Here is a 21,764-nt window from a genome sequence, read left to right as displayed (position 1 = left end):
GGTAGCAACTAATTCAAGTATGTTTTAACGCCCTATGTAGACTGGAAAGAGGCACAAGGAAACTTTTAGGAGTGACGAAAATGTTCTACATATTGATTGCGGTGTATACACTTGTGTGTTTTATTAATGTTATATCTCAATATGGTTAGTTTTAAAAGAATTTTAAAAGAATAAGAGAAAAAGACCCTATGTGCAGCAATCAAAATATTTCTTTTGAGATTCTAGAATATCCTAGGATTAATTATGTGTAAAAAAGAAGCTAGAAACAAAAGTGAGATATTCTAGTACATAACTGAGGTTAAGTAAGTAAAAACCATCACAAAGTTCAGTAAAGAAGAACAGCTTCTCTGAGAACTCATGATCCACACCAGCATTTTCTTTTTTAGCCTCAGAATTATTCAAGTAGATGAGTTTCTCTTCTTCTTTAGGATACTGGAGAAAACAGTTGGATCACATCTCTGCTCACCTCAGGTCTTATACTCAGAACAACCCTGAATTCCGGGCCTTGATTGCTGAACCCAGGATGGGAAAGGTTGGTGGATTCTGAATGGAACTCCTACTCCATGGCATTCCATGGGGTCAGGCTGAAGTTAATCCTAATGGACTTCACCTGAAATGGCACTGAGCTTGGCTTCTTTCCCTTTTTTGTCCTGCTTTTCACACTGTCTTCCCTTCAGGCACTGCTTTAATAAATCACTTGCACATGAGCCTTGTCTCAGGGTCTGTTCCTGGACATCTGACCTAAGACAGTAAATTGTGAACATCTCATGCTTTTAGATGTCACATGCTATGGAAATTCTGATGGCCAGAGCTAAAAGACTTAGAATAGTTTAATCTAGTCATATTGTACACTTAAATCCTATGCTGTATTAACACTAATAGTAATCATAAGATTTAACCATTTAACAGTGCAGTCAATATCTGCATTGTGTTCATCATCTCTAGTCCTCAAAACAAAACTGCAAGGTTGGAGTGTTATTATTGTGGCAGTTTTTAAAACATGGCCACAGGTTCTTTAACAGTCTTCCCTTCAAAGGATGGAATCTGTGTCCCCTCTCCTTGAATCTGGGTGGGCTTGTGACTTTGAACTAATGGAGTATATTGAAAATGATGCTATGGGACTCCCAAGGTATGGTGTAGGGCATGTGGCTTCTTTTTGCTTGGCATGCTCACTTTCAGTACTCCTTCCTGGAGCCTAGCTGTCCTGCTGTGAGAAGCCAAAGCCACAGGGAGTGGCCACATGTAGTTTTACTTGTCTGCAGCTCCAGATGAACCCAGTCCTTGAGTCATGTGGTTCAGGAGTGAGGCAGATTACCGATGAGACTTTAGGTCATTCCAATCCCCAAACTGGAATGAAAGTCATCTCTAGTCATTTGAGTCTTCCCAGCTGAGGCCTTAGCCTTTGGAACATGACAAGCTATCCCCACTGGGCCCCACTGGAATCTCTGAACATGATAAAATCTAAGTTGTTTAATGAAACAGAATTTGGGTTTATTTTATACTACAGTAGAATGAACCTTATTTGACACCAGGAAAACTGGCTCAGAGATATTTGGTGACCTGCCTGGTACTATACCGCTGGATCTCAGAGGATTCAGGATTTGAAGTAGGTCTATCAGATCCCAAGCCCCATGTCCTTTCTCTGCCATTAGAAAGAGACACCCCTGTGAGAAGACCTGTTCCTCTGTCATTAGACTAGAAGGAACCTTTAAAACCCACTCTTCTGCCACTAAATAGGCCAACATTGATGTTATTTCATTGTCAAGTATTGCTCAGTTTTCTTTGATAATCTGTTTTGGTGGTTTATTAATTTTTTTGGCCTAATCCAAGAATCTGGATGGCCTGTGAGGCAAATGGCCTGTGGGGCAAATCTGGACTGCCACCCAGTTTCGTAAATATTATTGGATCTTAACTATACTTATTCGTTTACATTTTCTGTAGCTGCATTTGTGCTCCAAAGGCAATGTTCTGTTTTCATGACATAGACTCCTTGGCCCACAAAAGCTAAAACATTTACTATATGATCCTTAAAGGATTTGCTAATCCCTGGTTTGATCTAAGTCCCTCCTTCTGGTTACAGAAAAAGCTGCTCAACTGTGATATTTGGCCCTTGATTGCCAAGGCCTGGCCCCTAGGCCACCTATTCCCAGGTGATAACATCCAGACATGTGGCTTGATTAAACTTAGTGTTTTGTATAGAACGTATAAATTTGTATTTTGCTTTTTTCCCATTCTGGCAGTCTCTGCTCTTTAAATGGGGGTATTTACTAATTACATTTATAATTAATGGAATTATAGATATCCCTGGATTTGTGTTCTATTTTGCTATTGATGTTCTGTTTTATATAGTTTTTGTCTCTCCGTTTCTTTTTTTTTCTGCCTTTTTTTGTGTTAATTAAATATTTGATTAAATTTATGGTTTGACATCTCAGCATTTCTTTGCTATTGCTCAGGGCACTGAGTTCCATAACTACGGTTTTGAATTCTCTCTAATTCTTTTTTAAAAGCTTCTCTCTGCTACTGTCCATGAAGATGGCTATGAAGTTAGCATCAGGCTGAATTATGTTCAAGTCTCAAACAAGGTAAGTGAAACCTTCAGAAGTTATTCATTGGAGAATTGGCTGAACTAGTAAATTGTGGCTTACAATTTAATGTTTCTCTGTTATCTGTAAAAGGGAGAAGGTTCAAATACTATAAAACTTGACTATGGGCCAGCTATTTCATAGAATTAGATAAATAACTGAGGTAAGCCTCAGAGAGCTTTAGGCATATAATGATACAGTAAAAATGGGAATTATCACCCACCTGATTGGTCTTACAGTTCTCATGTTTATTTATACTCACTGACATCTGATGGCAGGTCTGTGATACAACTTATTTGGGGAAATACTGAAAAAAATGTTTGCTGATATAAACCTTGACCTATTTGCCTATAAAAAAGAAACCAAACTTTACAACCATGTCTCCCTTGATCTGCCCTCTTTATGGTGACTGGGCCATTATTACAGTCTGTAAGTGTGTAACAATCATTGATTGATATTGGCAGATTTAGGGTCATTGCACAAGTCAGAATGTATGAAAGAATAATCAGTAGATTGAGAAGATGGGTAAAGAAGGCAAGGCAAAGGAGAAGAACTAGCATTTATTAGGCCCTTGCTATGTGCCCAGCAGGGTACTAATATCTTAAAATTAGGATAGCTACATGACCCTGGCTAAATCAAAGGGGGGCAGTGTGTATGTAATGGAATCATGCACATGAAAGTGCTTTAAAACAAGTCAAGCCCTAAATGCTATGTTTTAGGTTGTATGGCTAGAGCAGAGCTTGTGTCAGGGAGGGACTTCAGCAGAAGGGGCTTGAGGAACACTAGAAAAGGCAGGGGAGGAGAGGAGTGAGCAGGTGGTTGTAAGTAATGTCTAGCTTTATTTAGCCTGGTCCATGAGGAGCTCTGGAGTGTGAACGACACCACACAGTTGTCCCCAGCTGAGGCATGGAGGGGAGGGGCATAACCTCTAGGGCAAGGCAACATCCACTGACTAAGGGCAGTTGGCTGGAGAAGATAGCCAGCTGTGAGCTGTTAGTAGCCAACACAGCAGCTGGGATGGGGAACAGGGGAACTGGGCAGGCACCAATAGCATCTACAACGTGAGTAATTATCTCCAGGTTTACTCTGTGTTTTCTCTTAGCCTGTGTGTTCTAATGTTCAGGAAGTAGCAGGTGGTTTCCTGTGGCAGAAACAAGCAGCCACATGAGGACAGGGCAGGATGTCATGCTGTGAAATCAGTCCAGGTAGATACAGGAATCCAGGTCTGGTCTATGTATCATCTATCCTCATTTCATAAACATCTGTTTTACCTTATTTTACTTTCACAACATCCCTTTGAGGCAGGTCATAATATTTCTGATTTATAGGTGAGTTAACTGAGGCTCAGAAAAGTTAAATAGCTTTCCTCTTCCAAGGTCCCTAATCTAGTAAGTAACAACCAGGATTCAGACTCTGCAGCTTGAGCCTCCCCATTATGCTACTCGAATTCCAAGACACATAAAGGTTTTAAGTAGGTGAATGACACAGTTACTTATAAATTGTGTAGAGATGACTAGGGTAGCCACATGGAAGCTGGGCTGGCGGGAACCTGTTGGGAGGATGTTGTAATGATCCCAGTGTGTGAAGAGGGACTGTGGCTATGGTGACTGAGAGGAGGGGCCAGATTGAGGAGCTGTTTAAGAGGCAAAATGGATAGAGCATCGTGATGAGATGAAGGAATCATGGGAAGGATGTCCGAGTTTTAAGGTCGACTGTCTTTGAGGACGTAGCCATCATTAAAAAAATGAGGAGCAGGTTGGGAGAGCTTTCTTTCTATTGAAACATAGCAGCCTCATCATTTATGGTGCTTGGATTTTTTTCATTGGCCAGAACCTTTACCTCAACAAAGCGGTGAATTTCAGTGACCACTTTCTGAGCAGTGTCACCGAGGATGGTACTAGGTTGTTCGGCAGCAGGTCCAGCTTGGGTGAGTTGTACTCTTCCACTGATTTTAAAACCATTGACCAAGAACACACTGATTTGGCAAGGAGGGCAGAACTGCTTGACATTTGTGCGACCACACATTCTTCATGATCTAGCCAGTTTATTCCTCTGGCTTCCCTAAAGACTGGGATGAGACTTTTAAAGTCTTTCACAGGCTTGGGGAGATAAATTGAGGTGGGGAATGCTCTTTTGGGCCTAAAAACTGTAGTCACTTCTGTTCTCCTCCTTCCCATTTATCTTTTGATCCTGGACTGAGAGGAATGGCTCCAGGAGTCCTTCCTGCCAGGTTCAATCAAATAGAAATTTCTACAAAAGTTGTTTTATCCTTTTGACCTCTTGAGGGGCATGGCAGTCAACTCTAGCTCTTTTCATGTGGGGAAAGAAAGGAAGGCATTATTTTGGTCCTCGACTCTTTGTCATTTCAGTGAGTGACTGCAGCCAGGGGACCTCAGATGCCACTGAAAAAGTCAAGAGAATGAAGAATTTTGAGACCAAAACATTTCAAGAAAAGAAAGAGCAGCTTACAGTACGTGTATCTGTTGGTCCTTACAGCTGTCTTCTTCATCCTATGTAGTGTTTTCCTGTGAGATTTTTATAATGAAAGAATATTTTTTCTTTTTTTAAAAACTAACAATGTATTTTTTTTGGAATCTTTTTAAATATCTCAAGATTATTAATTAGAATTATCTTACAGTTCTCATCAGTTTGCTGAAGCACCTCTCTTTCCTCTGTGGTCAATTTTGTGTGTCCATCTTTCCCTTTCTTGTTTTTGGTTTGTCTCAAATGTGGTGATCCTTGGTTGTCAGGTCACCTCTCTGGAAAATAGTTATCAATATTTAAGCAGAAGGCAGAAACAGAGAGGGTAAGTACAATAGCCATCTCAGCTAGTCACAGTATTCATGAATTCAGCCTGCACCCAGCTTCTACCGTCCTTGCTGATTTACTTTGAGCTTCTGCAGGTCTCCCTGGAGAGAACACACTTATACCTCTGGTGTCTCCAGTTGGATTTTCTTTTCTTTGATTTCCCTGTCATTCAGATTTCACATATTTTCATTCTCTGGGATCCCTCATAATTTTTGATCCACTGATAGTACCCTTTCAGTTTCCCACAGCTGGTAGACTTTTGTTTTTTAAAAATACAGATTATGAATAATTTCAATGGGAGCTTTGCAGAAAGAGAGAGCACATGCCTTTGCTCTGTCCACCATCTTGCCTTTTAGTCAGCCCTTTGGCTTCAGTAGGAAGAACAGATGTGCTTAGCAACAAGCCCAGAGCCCGAGTCTCCTGGCTCTTGCTGGAGATAGGCACAGCGTCAGTTCTTCCCTCCAGCTGTAGCTAAGCCAGGCCCTCAGGGCTTTCTTGGGGATGCACATACCAACCTCCTGGCTTGCATTGTGGTTTCTGTGGAAGCAGGGACTCTGCTCCTCATCTTGTGTCAGAAACACTAATAAATTTGGGAAGAAGACCTGAGAATTGTTTTAACTTTTATTGCTCAGGATTCCTTGCACTCTCCACCTTCTCCTAGTTTGAAATATTGTTAATAAGTATAAGTATAGATTTCCATAAACTTAATAACAATTTTACCCTTTTAGAGACTCTACTCATTTATTCTGTATGTGACCTGAATCCCCCATTGGTATGTGCCTTTATTTTCTCATTTGCATTCAGGATATAAGTAACAGAAACTATATCATCTGTTCACTCATTCAGTGATTATTTTAGAGCACACACACATCAGGTGCAATTCTAGGAGCTGAAAATAAACAGAAGACATAGAGGTGTCAGATCTCATGAAGTTGACATTCTAATGCATTCTAGTACGTTTTTCCATGAGGAATGGAATTCAGTACAAACAAATGCCCTCTAGGATGGCAGGTTTACTACTTAGAGTGCCTGTTCCAAACTACCCATCCTGAGGACACGTAGTGAACTTTATATCTTCTGAAAGGCTCAGAGGCCTTGGCCAGTGTCCCCATCCTCATGGCTTATTAGGGAGCTAGGGAAAGGTAGGAATTAATTTTATTCTATAAATAGAGAAATGGTGGTCCTGGGACCACCCCACAGTCAACCCTGGGATCCAGTGGCAGAAACATTCTAAAAATAATTTCTCCTGTTTTCCAGACTGCTTTCTGTAGTCTTCCAGTAACCAGCATTTGAAATCTTTTGTATATAAAGAAATATTACATAAAGATGAATTTCATTGTATTTTGAAAATGTAAAAAATAAGAAAATCTTCAGATTTCTGATGATAGATGAGAACCTTTTTTTTTTGAGCAAGAGGTTGACTTTATTGGTTCACCCACACTTTAGGTTAGCATGTTCTCTGACTTTGAACACTTTCTGAAGCATGTAAAGTAAATTTTAGGATTCACCTGATTGCTTTTCCTACAGATATTCATAATAAAACTAGTGTGGGGTTTCTGGGTTTTGGTGCAGTTTCTCATTGTATCCCTGTTCTTATTGATATAAAATAATGTGAGTGCGATTCTTCTCCATGACAAGGTTTCAAAGACCAGCAGGATTTATATTAGATGTGTTTATTTGTGCTGCTGGCTGTTGAAGAAACCCCCCACCACACACACACACACAGTCATTCTCATGCTCATCTGTCCTGGGACTCAGAACTTAACCTTGGAGAGGAAACATTTGCCTTGATGGTTGAGCCTGGTCAAATTGGACTTGACAGTAAAAATATTTTGCAGCAGTGGAGATGACTACATTCTGTAATCCTGCAGCTTGAAAACAGACTCCTGCTGAAGGAAGTCGGACCAACAGGGGATGGAAGGGTCTCTGTGATTGAACAGCTGCTTGATGATGTAAGTGCAGCAAAAGAACAAGCCTCTGAGGATTTTGGCCTGGCATTCTGCTTCTGTCTCTTTCAGGTGGAAGTTTTGTTCAATATTGTGGTCACTGCAGTGTCATTTAATTAAAAACTATTTGGAAATGAGTTAAATGACTAGTAAGAAGTTTTACATGACTTGTTATCTGTTGCTAGTTTTTATAGCAAAGAAAATAAGCAGAAAAGTACACATGAGCCAAAATAATGTGCATGAAGGTGGACAGAATTCCAGTCTGTGACCCCATGTTACCTTCATGAGGTTATCTGAGAGTGCCTGCCCTTCCTGATGTGGGAACAGAAGTTTTATAGTCTGAGTGACATGGCAGCTTTGTCCAATACATGTTGGTCTTGGAGTTCCTGATTCTCTTCTGTTTGGCTTTAAAACAGTTTAGGTCCATCAAGGATGTTTGTTACTAAGTAGGATAATAATTGGATGCTGCTGAGTGAAGGGTTTTGTAGCAGGCTTGTTTTTTTCTATACACTGCAGGGAGCAGATCCCAACTGCAGTGATAATGAAGACCGACCTGTTGTCACCGTGGCTGTGATCAATAAGCACCATGAAGTGATCCCAGTTCTTGTGCATAGAGGAGCAGACATCGACCAGCAGTGGGGACCGTAAGTGAGACACAATGAAAGTAGAGTTCTGGTGCCATGTCGCAACCAGCCAATACCTCAGGGACTCTGCTGCAGCAGTCTGTATGCACGCCCTGTTCAATTTGATTCACTTAATCGTTTGAACCCACTGTGGCCTTAATAAGAGACTCAACTGCTTCTGTTTTCCAAATATGGGCAAAACAAAATTTTTAAAATGGACTATTGAATTGGCTAAATTTTAGTAGCTTTTATAAATGATGATATATTTTGTTGACTCAAGAATTTATGCTGTTGTGGGGCTGACGGATCCCTAGTGCTTGACATATTAAGCAATGTTTTCATCATGATCTCAACTACTATGGCCCATAAGAGAACAGAGCCCCATAGAAATATACCTATGAATTTAATGCAGAATGAAAACAATACACAGTTGTTTCCAGAGAGTAACACTGCTGGGGAGGAGACTGGTGCATCCAAGTTTACCACATAATTTTAGTTTTCCCAGCCGTGAAGCAGGATGGAGTGATACCAGGTCCTGTGGGATGGTTTTGTTACATACTGTCTTAGTCTTGGTGCTGTTCTGCCTCTTGACCCGTTCCAGCCTTGCGATTCTATTGTTCTTTTGCAAATAGTAGGAAACCTGGGGTGGAAAGTTCTTTGAGTATGGGTCCTTCATGTTAGCTTATATTTTTCTGACCATTTTTTGAACTAGAAGTCTCTAGGAGTATTGCAGGTATCTAACACTATACTGCCTCCTAAATTATTATTAAGACAGGATCGAGCCCCAGGTCAGTGAAGCATACTGCTGAGTATGTCAAGCCAGCACAGGGGACAAATATTAAATAGCTTTGCTTCTGTTTTTCTCTGTTTTGAATTTCCTTTAGAGTTTTTATTCAAAATATATCACTTTTAATTTTTCACTGTGCATTTTTATAAGTTTCTGCCCAATAAGACACCTATATCAGTAGACATGATCCCCTTTTTAGTTTTATTTATAGCAGGATGTTTGGCATGTTAGTGTAAATATTTGATAGCTGAAATTTACTTTCTCAAGTTTTTATAGTGTTCACATTCATCATACTTTGTCAACTTCTTCATTTAACCCACATGTTAACTTATTTCATGTTAAAGTATACTTTAAATTTGTATAATTCAGACAAGCTTTTCCTATAGTATTTAAATATGTTTTTGGTTGATACAGAAACCTCTTGGACACATTTTGAATTAATGCTTCAGTATGATGAGTCCTGGCTTCATGAAAAGTCTAGTTAAGAGGATGAGACTATTGTGGACATGGAACAGATTAACTGGTTTTCTTTGCTGTTCCTCAATTTTCAATTTTGCTTCATCACCATTCTGTAAATTGACATTTATCTGGATGTGACCTCATTGAATTTCTACTGAGTTTTACCCTGTGGTTCGGCCATCTCCCTGAGGTGTGTGCTAGCCCTTTGTCACCCTGCTGCATTACCATGGTTACTGTTCTCAGAATTTAGTTCACTTGGGGGTGTGGGAGGAATGCCAGACTAGAGACCTTCCCCCTAAATAGAGCACAGAGATCTCTTCTTTTTTTTCTTTTTATACCTCCCTCCCTTCCCCCAAAAAATGAGAAGAGTAGATTTTCCCATTGAGAACCAAATTCTGCTAAGTCTGGTTTATATTTGTTTGAAGTTTTTAGGCCTAAGTTAGCATGTCCTCTGCCCCACGACCGGGCCTCTGTAGATCCAGGAACACAACCTCAAGGTTCCATCCATCCTACTGTTCTTCAGGCATAGGAAATCCAGAGATCTAGCTTTCCTGTAAAAAAGGCGCAGTGAATTGTTCCTTAGCATACAGCATTAAAGTCTCTTTCCCACCCCAGGTATGTTTGGCTAGTGGAAAGAAACAGCCGAGGTGGTCCCAACATGAGATAGCTTCCATTAAGTAGTTTGGCAGGTAACAGAAAGCCCTTCCCTAGTGTTTCTGTTTCCCATGTTTGTATCATTTCTATCAGAATAAACTCATATCAAACAGATAGGAAATAGCTAAGGAGTATACATCCTCCGTGAAAGCTGACACCTCTTACCAGCAGACTTCAGAAACACAGACTCAAGGTCTCACTGGGAGAGGGACACAGAAAAGTGTGGTTTGCTTTTGGACAATAGCTGCCTTTCTTCACTGGAGTTTAATCTCTTAGTTTCACTCTAGTAGATAGGTGCGAAAAATGCAACCATCAATCTACTTCTTAGAGATTCAGCTGTGGAGATTTATTCTATTAGGTAACTCAAGATTTACAAAGAGAGAATGTACCTTAATTCACCATGATGCTTAGATTTAAAAGTTTGTGTTATTTGTGCATTAATAGTAAAATTTACTTAAAATACAAATTCTAGGAGCACCACAGTATACCTACTGTACAAAACATGTTCTTGAAGGTCTGATGAGATAACACCAGTTACTCAGAAGAACAGACGCACTGAGTATCACCTCTGCTCTGAAGCATGGGGTTCTGATAAGAAGGTGTATTCCATGTAGCACACTCGCTATATTTGAGCTACATTGTTTGATGAGCAATGTACAAAATTAGAGTTGGCAAAGTCACAATTCATCATTTTCCAAAACTATACTGCAAATAGAGTGCATACTCTGCTTTCAGTTTAGGAAGAGTTGTGAAGGAATAAGATCATAAATCTACTTATGAGATGCGGCAACCCCGTGAATATATCTAAGTTCAAATAGTAAATGCCTTATAAAGGCCCATATACTTTGAGGAAGGAAGTGACAAACAAGCCATATGCCACTGGAAAGGAAGGATGGATAAAAGATAAGGAAGAGATTAACAGAGAGAGGGAAAACAGACTCTTCTGTAGTGACAGAGGACAGCTTAGATGTGGGAGAGAGCAAAATGTATAGGAAATGGACATTCCTCTTGCTAGGTTTTTTCATCAGTAAAATGGGGATAGTAATAACATATTATAGAATTGGTTGTAGGAGAAAGTGAGATCATGTATTTGTAGTTCCTTGAAGAGCCTAATAATTGGACATTAATAAATGGTAACAGTCATGATGCTGTGATTATGAAAAAGATAACCAGGCTTTGAATGGAAAATATCAACTACACGATAATTGACATAGGATATGAGGATGAGTGGGACCTTAAATAACAGAAACCCAGGGTGAAAAGTATTAGAAATGGCTAATAGAATTTAAGTTAATTTAAGTTCTATATTCTATTACCATTAATAGATGTCACCAAGTCTTCCTAAGTCTGAGCTTTCATATTAAAAAAAAAAGAGCATGATGTATTTTTTTAACATATCAAACACTAAGAAGATGAACTTGATAAATGCTTCTCATAATTTAATGTGCATATGGATCACCCAAGGATCTTGTCAAAATGCTCATTTAATAGATCTAGGGGGAAGAGCTGAGATTCTGCATTACTAACATGTTCTCAGGAGATGCCAATGGTCCAGGTACGACAGTTTGAGTAGCAAGGATCTAGAGACTATTAACATACATCGAGCTTTTAAGAGACAATCTAACATGGCCCTCGGTAAGGAGATGGCCTCACATAGCTGTCAGACATAGGGGATATGGGTCAGTTATGTCGATCTAATAAACTAATAATCATCATTAATGTCATCGTCATTACCAACAATAATATGAGGGTTGATTCCCAAATCTTAGTTGCTTGAAGGAACTATTTATATGGAACCAATGGGCAAACCTTTGGAAATTCACGGAAATTCTGTCATAAGGCACATTGCTTTGACATGTTCATTTATTGCTTTTAAGGGTGGGAATATGAGGAGAAACTAGCTGATCATACTGTTTAGATTTGCTTGACACCAGGAGCCTTGGCCAAATAAGTTATTTCAGTAGCTGTAATTACGTGAATGGTAAGATTTAAAGCTAGATAAGATCTAAAAACTGTAGGATGGTTTAATGCTTAGAGTGCTGTTGCAATGAAAATCAGTAAAAGTACTAAGTTTTTCATTTACTTTGGAAAATGGAAAGCCATCTATTTAAGTAGACAGTTCAGATTCTGGTGTTTAAATCAGGCAAGGAGTTACCCTGCCACAACTGAATGGGGACATTCATAGTCATATTTACCTAAAATTTTTGCAACCTATATGGGTTTCAATCTTAGAGGCAATACCCTTCCCTTAATTTGTTTGTCTGTTCATTCTTTTCATTAGTGTATTCATTTTGCTAGTGGTTATTGAGCACCTACTATATACCAGTCACCATTTTAGGTGATAGAGATACAACAGGGATGAAAACAATGTTTAGTGGAAGAGACAGACAATAAACAGTAAGCAAATAAATCAGTAATTTCAGATAATGAGAAGTGCTACAAAGAAAATAAAGCCAGGTAGGAGAATAGCGGGCATGGCTGGAAAAGGTCCCACCCCTACCCCTAGGACAGAATTAGTCTGGAATAGACTTGCTTTAGATGCAGAACAGTGTTGGAGAGGTTTGTTCACCAGATTCATTTATTTTTGGTCGAGTCAAATGAGAGTGCCTTCTTTATGATTAGTCCATTAGAGAGAGTTTAAAAATTGTACTTACGTACCAAATAATTTTTTAAATTTTATCAAAGTAAGATGTGCACATGATTGAAAAATCAAATCTTATATAAGGGTTTAGCAGTCCTCCTTTACCCTCACTTCTTATGCCCATTCCTTGTCCCTAGGGACAACTACATTTAAATATTTTTAAGTTCTCCTGAGAGTCAGCTGCATATCTATCACTAAACAATACACTTAAACTGATACTTCCTGATTTGGCATGCTTAGACATTATCTGTTGATTCTTGCTGTGATAGATGATCTGGCTCACTCACCCCACCTGATGGTTTCCATCCCCACCTTCATGTTTTGATCATTCTATTACTATTTTTGGTTCCTTTACTAATTACTGTTATTAATAATTACTGTTATAAGTATAAATAATATGCCTAAACTCCTATATTTTGACCATCATCTCTCAATATTTCTTGACTGCCTTGTATATAAGTGCATATAACCTTATATTGGTACTCCCAACCTTTACCTCAATCTCTCCTTACCCTTCCTTCTCACAACTTGTATTAGTATATGCTTACGTTTTACAAGGCCTATCACACTTATATTTAAAACAGTTAGATTTAAAACAGTTTGTATTATTTGTTCCAGTAGTTGAAAAGTACAGAGAAAAAATTGTATTATAATAGCTACATAAATATTGTGCATTGCAGAGCCAAGTGGTATGCTATGACTACATTTTTTTGTTCAGGATAATGAACCCTTGGCCACTCAAAGTAGAATTGTCTTATCAGAAATGTGAAATGGATTCTCCTTACATACCGTCAATTATTCAGGATCGTGTCAGATCTCATTTTCTTTTATAAACTGTGAATAACTTGCATAATTTTTGTGTCTTTGATTTTTCTGGACTTTCTAATTGCCTTTGTTATTTCTGGTTTGAAAAAGAACATGCCTCTGCTATATCCATAGTTATATCTGATTTCTTACTTTTTCAGTGCCATTCTTAGAGACAGTCTTCTTGGAGTATACGTCTTATTCAGGTTTTGCTTGACAGCTTTCCAGCTCTGCTGTACAGAGGTCATTATGGGATTTTTTTACTTTTTTAAGAACCAGTGTTTATTCTTTTTAAAAAATGCTCAAGAGACTTTAAAAAGGTCCAAAGCTCTAGAACAGTGGTCCCCAACCTTTTTGGCACTGGGGACGGGGGCTCCTATGAGAATCTAATGCCTGATGATCTGAGCTGGAGCTGAGGCAGTGATGCTAGTGCTGGGGAAAGGCTGGCTGCAAATGCAGATGAAGCTTCACTCACTGGCCTGCTGCTCACCTCCTGCTGTGTGGCCTGGTTCCTAACAGGCCACAGACTAGGTTGGTGGCCCAGGGGTTGGGGACACCTTCCTTAGAGATATCCAGATTTCGGATAAGATTATAGGCAAGTGCTGACTGTTGGTTTCTCAGTTGCTAAAGCCTAAATTTCAATGTGTTCAATTCTACACCTCCGTGATTCTTTAAGTTGGGGAACAGTAAATTCCTCTGAATTTCGGCATACATCAGTTTATCATGCTGACAATGATAAGAAAAATAATGGCAGTAGCAATTATTGTCATTTCAAGAGGAAACATTTTGTGATCCAGGGAGAAAGCTGACACAATAATTCCAAAAATCAAAATTATTAATCCAGTATAAAAATTAAAAAAAAATGGTTTGCAGAATCTATGTGAACATTTTTCTTGGATTGTTCTGCTGGCTATAAACTCAAGATGCTGAGATCGTAATGAGTCTTACTTAGTGTTAAATGCAGCTCTTGAACAATTGGGAAAGTCAAATTTCTTTGAAGATGAGATGCCTCATGGGATTTCTTTTCATTGGAAACCTTCTGTAGTTATTGTTCACATTTTCCTCTTTCTTGGTTTTGACCCTTGTCAGGTTAGAGGGTGGCCTCAGGTGGCTTCTTCAGAAAAGGTGTAGAGAAAAACTTTCTGAGCCCTCGAATGGTCTAAAAGTAACTATATTTTCTCGTCACTCTTGATTAAGACTTTGATATTCATTCCTGTGATCAAAATAATTTTTCTCAAGTCTAAGAAAGCCTGCTCTTTCAATTTTTAGTTTCCATCATTGCCCATGAAGCAATGGGCAATTTTACAGCAAGTTCTTGTTCATTTGTGACTTATTTGTTCTTTTTGGAAGTATTTATCCTTAATGTTCTGAAATTTCACAATGGTGTTTTTTGATGTGCTGTTTTTCATTCACTCAGCTGGCCATTTTAGTTTAAAAAGTTATGTCTCCCTTTAGTTCAGGGAAAATTTCTTCCATTATCTCTTTAGAACTTTCTCACCTCCATTTTTTCTGATTCTCTTGAATTTCTATAAGTTTGGTGCTGACTCTCTTGAATTACTCTTCTTTATTTTTCTTTTTTCTAGTTTTTCATCTCCCTTTTTCTCTGTTTTAAGAGATTTTTTTAACTCTCCTATGACTACTTTTCATTGCAACAATCATATTTTTACTTTCTAAGAGCTACTGTTTATTCCGATTGTGTCTTTTTCATAGCCTCATGTTTTTGTCTGATACTGTCTTCAGTCATCATCTTCAGTCAAACCAATTAGGTTTTCATCTTGTTTTAAATTTCTTATGTTTGTGTGTCTCAGTTTTTCTCTTTGGTACTGAGGGTTTTTCTCAGATGCCATCCACTGGTCCCTCTCTGGGCCGAACCTGACCAGGCAAAGTGGATAAACAGTCTACCATGTAATAAAATATGCTCCGTATGACCTCTCAGGCTTGTCCTCTGGGTTCTAAGATTGGTGTTTGCTTCCTATCATGCAAACTAAACTCACTGAAACCAAGATCATTTTTCCAATACAAGAATAGGAGCCTCAGCCCCGAAAGGTTATTATCATATAGACAATGCCCAAGAGGGCTAAGCCAAGGTGAGACTATGTCCAATATGCTCCATAAACTCTGGCAGGACATTTACTAAAATACTGTTTATTAGAATTTTTAAAATCAAATACAAACCAGATCATTGTAGAGTTTCTCACCTTTAAAAAAATGAATGTGTTTATAGACTTTTTGGTTTCTATCTAATATCCAAGCTTACCCATCATCATCATATCCTAGGGGAGGAGGGAGAGAGGGGAGACCCAAGAGATTGTCTCAGGTTAGTTAAGTAGGTTATTAGGTGAAAACAAGGCCCCCTTTGGTCATATGCTTAATGATGCTAACTAAAGATTTACCCAGAATGAGTTTTTTTTTTTCTCAAACAGGCTTCAAAATACAGCTCTTCATGAAGCAGCTCTGCTCGGCCTGGCAGGAAGGGAGTGTGTCAGTGCTTTACTACGGTATGTTCTCTGGTCTCTGTTGGAGACTTCTGAGGGCCACAGATTCCCCTGCTGATTTCAGAGGGCCCTGAACAGTTCACCCTGTGAATGGAGGCCACCATCCCGCCAAGGATCCCAGGCATTAAGTCGCCCCCCTTAAACACACTTGGTTGTAGGACTTTGATGCAGTGGGAGCCAATGACCAGGATTAGCAACTGAACATTTGAAATCAGAGTCCCTCAAAAGCTTTTAGGGTAGAGCCACCCTTGAGAGGAGGAGTTATTGTGGCCTCTTGGGGACAGGCTAGGGAAGGTGGGGCCAGGAGGCTCCCAGACTGGACTCCGTGTCAGGGAAGAACCAGGCCTTCAGGTCCAGTGTTCACGTCCTTCAATACATCTCTGTTCCTTTTGCAGATGCAATGCAAGCATTCAGAAGAAGAACACAAGAGGCCAGACAGCCCATGACCTGGCTCTGACAGTTGGGGATGACCTCATCACCTCGCTCTTTGCTGCTCAGCTTGGCCTGGATGGATGACTGTTAGACCTGAGGCCTCCATGGGGCTTCACTTAAAGAAGCCATCCAGCTTTGGCTGTTCTTTGTTCATTTCCTTCTGAAATGTATATTTGAGGTTTGGGAATTGATGTTGAAAGGAACGCATAAGATTTTTTTTTTTTTAACTATATGACAGTGTAAGCCACCAATGCCACATGGGCATTTCCAATGTGCCCTGGATGGTGATGAATTTAATGTGTGTTTTTAATGATTTATTGCTGCTTATTTAAGAATTTTCTTTTAAGTTTATTTTTTAATAGATAATAATTGCACATGGTCAAAGGTTAAAAGTATAAAGTATTATGTAGTGAAAAAGCTCCCTCCCGCTTCTGTCCAACAGCCACCTACTTCGCCTTCTCTGAGGCCCCCAATGACACCAGAGCCACCTCTCTCCAGAAATGGTATAGGATTATATAAGCACATATATCTACTACATGCATATATACATATATAGAATATACATAAATATAAATGTAGATAACACATACATATTCTTTTCTCTCTTTTAAGACAGATAGGAGCAAACCACACCTTTTCTGCATCTTGTTCTTTTGCTTGATATATCTTGTAGGTAGTATATAAAGATTGAGTTTATGTAAAAGTTTTTTTTTTCTTGTTATCAATATTTCTATTATGGTTTGTTCTTTGGTGACAAATAAGCTTTGAATAAGCCATTTGCAGGAATGTGTAATTTTGACTCATTTCTTTTTTCAGATTATGATTTCAATCTTTGGGTGCTTGAATTGTGAAGCCCCTAAATTGTTTCTGTTAATGTATATAACCGGAATATTCATTAATACTGAATAATTAATTTAGCACAATAAGCATCAGACTTTGTTGAGGTGGTTGCTATCATCCCTTTATTTCCCATGAGTGAGTGACTGTCTATAAGGAGGGCAGGTACAGAGTCTGGAATCTAAGCCCCCAGTGGAGTCAAGGGCTGGCACTGGCTCCCCTGTTCAGAACCTTGGCAATCTGTCCTGGTGGGGATGCTGCAAGGGTAGCCAGTCTCTGAGGAGACCTGTGGAGTGTGATCAGTTGATTTGGTGTCTGGGTGGGTTTGCACCATATCAGCTCTGCTCAGCCTGGACAATCTTTCCCAGAGTTCTCTTCCCTTATAGCTCAGTCCAGGGTTGGCTACAAGAGAAACTGCATAAGATCTGAAATTTAGGAGGTGGAGTGAAACAACAGCCGTCACACCCAGAGAGGGGTTTAAGTCACTAGACTCTTGTGTGGCTCACACCCCACAGGCTCCAGAATTGAGGCTCGGGGAGCACTGTGTGGAGTTCCAGATGATCTCCACAGACCTCTCGGAGCAGGGAGGGCCCCAAGGATCAATGTCTTCCAGAAACAATCCTGTCAGAGCTCTTGAGGGAAACTTTCATACCCTGAGTGCAAGAACCACATCTTTACCATTCTTTGGGTGCAAGAACCATGTCTTTACCATTCTTTGGGTTTCCCTAGAGGCAAAACACACACCTGACATCTCACAGTAAGGCTCTTTCCATTTGCTACAGCCCATGACCAGCACAAATCACCCTAGAAATTTACTCCTTCAGAATCAAACCTCATTTAAACATGAGCAATTAATTCAATATTTAAGATGCAAGAACACAGGTTCAAATCCAGGAACATTCTGATGAAAGCCAACAGGGTAACATAAAACATACAAACATTGAACTACGTGTTTTCAGGAAAATTAAATACACGTGTTTCAGCCAGGGCCTTTCAATTTCAAATTTCATATAATTTCTTGTCCTCTATGAAGCTCTACTTTTCCTAATGACACTGTATCAGGGATTAGTAAGGGAACAGACTACTACTATAAGTGATAACGATTCATTTAAAAAAAGGATTCATTAAAGAAATTGGGCCATGTGCAGCTGTTTGAATGAGTGAGGCTGGTTGTGGCTGGAATCGCCATATCTCAGCAGGATCGCAGTAGGGAAGAAAAGGTAGGCATGAATGGGGATGGGTAAGGACAAAATAGACCCCATGGGGACATATCTCCCTCCTTTTTCCTCATGGTTGCAGGTGACTTGTAAGAGACATTGGTGTCCTTTGTCACAGAACTTGTCCCAGGCTGAGACCATTTGGGATGGAAGGGGATGTGTGTTTATTGGAGATCAACACTTGTGAAAGGAAGGAAGGGACTGTGCAGAGGGAAAGGTCAGTGATGCAGGCCCAGCAAACCCTCAGCCACCCCTGGGGAAAGGGGCTGGAGAAGAAGACTGCCCATAAGTGTCCCACAGTGCCTTGACAGCTATAGCTCAGTCACTAGGTGAGAGAGCTACCCTAAGAAAGGTGTGACCTCAGGTGAGGCAGCAACATGAGGCTGACCCTGAAGTTGCTAATGGCCAGAGGTGGTCTGTTACCCTGTCCACTACCTGCTCTCCCTGCAGCCAGGCAGCTAGCCCTGCCTTGGGCGGGGGTGGAGGGTGGTATCTGAGTTGTGCATCTTTATGGATTCCCTGGAGTTGCACAGGTTCCTGACCCAGTCGCCGGAAGCTGCCCACACTCACCAGACAGCCAGTATCCAGGGGGCAGGAGGGCAGCAGGAGGCTGACCTTTGAGCCCCTACCATGGAGGCTAGGTTCAGGCCCTGTGGTCAGTACTCAGGGCGCCAGGTGCTACAGCCTGATCCTCAAGGGGGCGATAAACAGCCAAATGCCTAGTGGCTGCTGGCTTAGACCACTGTGCCCTCCCTGCATCTGCACCCACTGCCATCTCCTCCCAAGGCCCAGTTGTCTCTCTTCGTGGCTGCATTCCATGCCCCACAGCGCTCCACTAGTCTGGAGTTTGCCATTCCCTCCTTACTATAGAGTTGAGTAAGTTCCTATTTGTTTATTGGCCAATTAAGTTCTGTATATTTTTCTTTCTGATTTGGAGTTCTTTACATCCTCTAGAAGCTAAATATCTTCTAGAGTCTAGAGTAGTGCTATGTAATAAAATTATAATTCGAGCCACATATATAATTGTAAATTTTCTAGTAGTCAATGTTAGTTTCTACTTATTTCTAAGTTACTAAGATATCAGGAATCAAAACTACATGTTAATGATTTTTCAGCACCCATCGAAATAAACTTAATTTTTTATTTATATTGATAGTATGTTTTTGAATCAAGCTTCCATTGCTGGGATGAATACATGTTCTTCCTAAATTCCATTCTTGGATTTCATTTTAATCTGTTTAGAGTTATTATGTCTTTTTTTTTTTTTTAATTAAAAAGTGACTTTTAATACTTTGGGGGTAAGACCCAGAGGAATAAAAAAAACACTGGGAAGGGGTAACCCCCTTACCCACAGGAGTGGCCAAGGGCGAAAGAGGCTACCTGAAGGGAAGGAAGGACAAAAGGGACCCACCGCACACTCAGAGTAAAGGGAATGCCGTCAGTGCTGGAAACTGTGAGCACTACGGGAAAAAAGTGTGAGTGTGGTAGGACTGGCTCAAGACACACAGGCGAAGGTCAAGACACTTGGACACGAAGCCACAAAGCTACTTGGGTTCTTCCTTCTACTCGTTTGCCTTTTTCTGCTCTGCTGCATGATCTCTGAGTCATCCTGCTTGTGGGCGGCAGCAGAAAAGCTGTCATCTTGGTGCTTTCCCTTAACTGAATCTCTATGCTTTTTCATATTCTTCTGGCAGGTGAGTTCGTGCTGGTTATTGCAGGTCATGGCGATGGCAATAAATGAATTTGACCTATATTTATCATTTTGTTATTTATTTGGAACCAGTGTAATGCTAGGCTTACAATGTCACAACCTTTTATTTTTTCCAATATTCTAGAGTGGTTTTAAAACATAGGAGTTAATAATAGGGGGGGAAATGGCGTAGATGACAGAGGCTTTGTTAATCCCTCTTGTGACCAAATCAAAGTTGTGACAGAAACACAGAGCAAACAGCAAGGAAAGTAATCTGGGGTCTGGATGAACAGAAGCACTACAACTAGGGAGAGAAATAATTAATCATCCTGCAATGGTAGAAGGTAGGAGGGGGAGAAGAAGTGAGGCTGCTGGTCTCAGTGGCTGAGACAGAGGCGGCAGCTGCCAACACCTCTTAAAGGGGCTGTGTCAGCGAGTGGACTCGCTGTGATGGACCTGCTTGCTCTGAGCACCAGTACCAGGTCAGCTGCATGAGGGGCACCAGAGATTTACAGGGAGACACTGAATTTTCAGGAGGGCTCGAGGCAAGGCTCTCTCCTAGTCAGAAATGCCGGCAGTATCCATTGCTCCTCTGTTAAGTCCTCCCAGGCTTCCAGGGTGCAGACACAGTGTAGCCATAGCTGAGATGTCATCAAACTGAATAACAGAGGTTGCTCTGCCCAGAGGATTCCCTGAAACTCCTCCTTACCCAAGCCACATCCAAGTGTATCCACAGCGAGTCAGGTTCTCCTGCTGAACCAGCTCCAAGACTCACACTAGTGGCAGCTGGCCTCAGTTTCTGGTGTGGCCTTTTGAGGCAACTACAAACACAACATCTGTGGATTGCTTGCTGAATCTTAACAGGTGGCACAGGTTTGGCTAAATTTTGCCTGCAGCAAAACCCCTCTCAGGACTGTGCCACTGGACGCCTACTACACAAATCCACACTAATAAGACCAGGAGACTTATGAGCTTTGCTTGGTACATAGAACAGACACAGAAAGGCAGCCATAATGGGAAGACAAAGAAGTAGAAATCATATGAGAGAACAGAACAGAGATCCAGAAATAATGGAGTCAAGCAATCTAACAGATGCAGAGTTCAAAACACTGGTTGTAAAGATGCTCAATGAACTTATGGAAAGAGTATCTAAGTTCAGTGAAAACTTCAACAAAGAGATTTAAAAAAAAACATAAAAATGGAAATGGAAAAGTCAGAAATGAAGAACACATTATCTGAGATGAGAAGTATATTAAATGGAATAAACAAAGTGAATAAAGAAGAAGATCAAATGACCTATATATAGGATGGGAAAGCCGAGGACACTCAATCAGAATGGCAAGAAAAAAGAAGCCAAGACTATAATAATAATTTAAGGAGCCTATGGGAAACAAAGATAAAAATATCTGTGTCATAGGGGTACCAGAAGGAAAACAAGATGTTGAAGAGCTAATAATAATGGAAAACTTCCCAAACCTGGTGAAGGAAATAGACAGACATAAAACCCCAGGAAGCTCAGAGAGTTCCAAAAACCAGTAACACAAAGAGGCCCTCACCAAGACACATCATAATTAAAATGCCAAAGGTTAAATACAAAGAGATCATCTTAAAGGCAGCAAGAGCAAAGCAGTTAGTTACCTACAAGGAAGTACCCATAAGACTTCCACCTGATCTCTCTGAAGAAACTATGCAGGACAAAAGGGCTTGGCAAAAAATATTTGACATCTACAGGATCTACAACCAAGAATACTTTATTCAGCAAAGCTATCATTTAGAGTCGAAAGACAGG

At 40.2% G+C, this 21,764-nt stretch overlaps 2 protein-coding genes across 10 annotated transcripts in view; one reads left to right on the top strand and one right to left on the bottom strand.

Annotated features, from left to right (window-relative positions):
• Positions 1-17,024, top strand: part of DZANK1 (double zinc ribbon and ankyrin repeat domains 1) — a 79,103-nt gene extending 62,079 nt beyond the window's left edge. For 7 of the 9 annotated variants that reach the window (XM_016146133.2, XM_016146129.2, XM_016146136.2 and 4 more), the window contains 8 exons: positions 429-532; positions 2,508-2,582; positions 4,413-4,509; positions 4,952-5,052; positions 7,262-7,408; positions 7,853-7,980; positions 15,728-15,802; positions 16,195-17,024. In XM_016146133.2, coding sequence (XP_016001619.2) covers positions 429-532; positions 2,508-2,582; positions 4,413-4,509; positions 4,952-5,052; positions 7,262-7,408; positions 7,853-7,980; positions 15,728-15,802; positions 16,195-16,315 — 848 coding nt within the window. In that variant the 3' untranslated portion in view covers positions 16,316-17,024. Of the gene's footprint in view, positions 1-428; positions 533-2,507; positions 2,583-4,412; positions 4,510-4,951; positions 5,053-7,228; positions 7,409-7,852; positions 7,981-15,727; positions 15,803-16,194 lie in introns of those variants that run through there. The other 2 variants (XM_016146135.2, XM_036229703.1) reach the window with 2 other exon arrangements.
• Positions 17,025-19,597: 2,573 nt separating this feature from the next.
• Positions 19,598-20,087, bottom strand: LOC107511603 (small EDRK-rich factor 2-like). The gene is given in 2 exon segments (XM_036229101.1): positions 19,598-19,870; positions 19,873-20,087. Coding segments are annotated over 2 exon segments (177 nt in total). The 5' UTR covers positions 20,009-20,087; the 3' UTR covers positions 19,598-19,829.
• Between the last annotated feature and the right edge of the window lie 1,677 nt (positions 20,088-21,764).

The sequence above is a fragment of the Rousettus aegyptiacus genome, unplaced genomic scaffold (genome assembly GCF_014176215.1).
Source record: "Rousettus aegyptiacus isolate mRouAeg1 unplaced genomic scaffold, mRouAeg1.p scaffold_m13_p_12, whole genome shotgun sequence".
Lineage (NCBI taxonomy): Eukaryota > Metazoa > Chordata > Mammalia > Chiroptera > Pteropodidae > Rousettus > Rousettus aegyptiacus.
The sequence above is the reverse complement of the archived record's forward strand: the minus strand, read 5'-3'. Positions and strand labels throughout refer to the sequence as shown.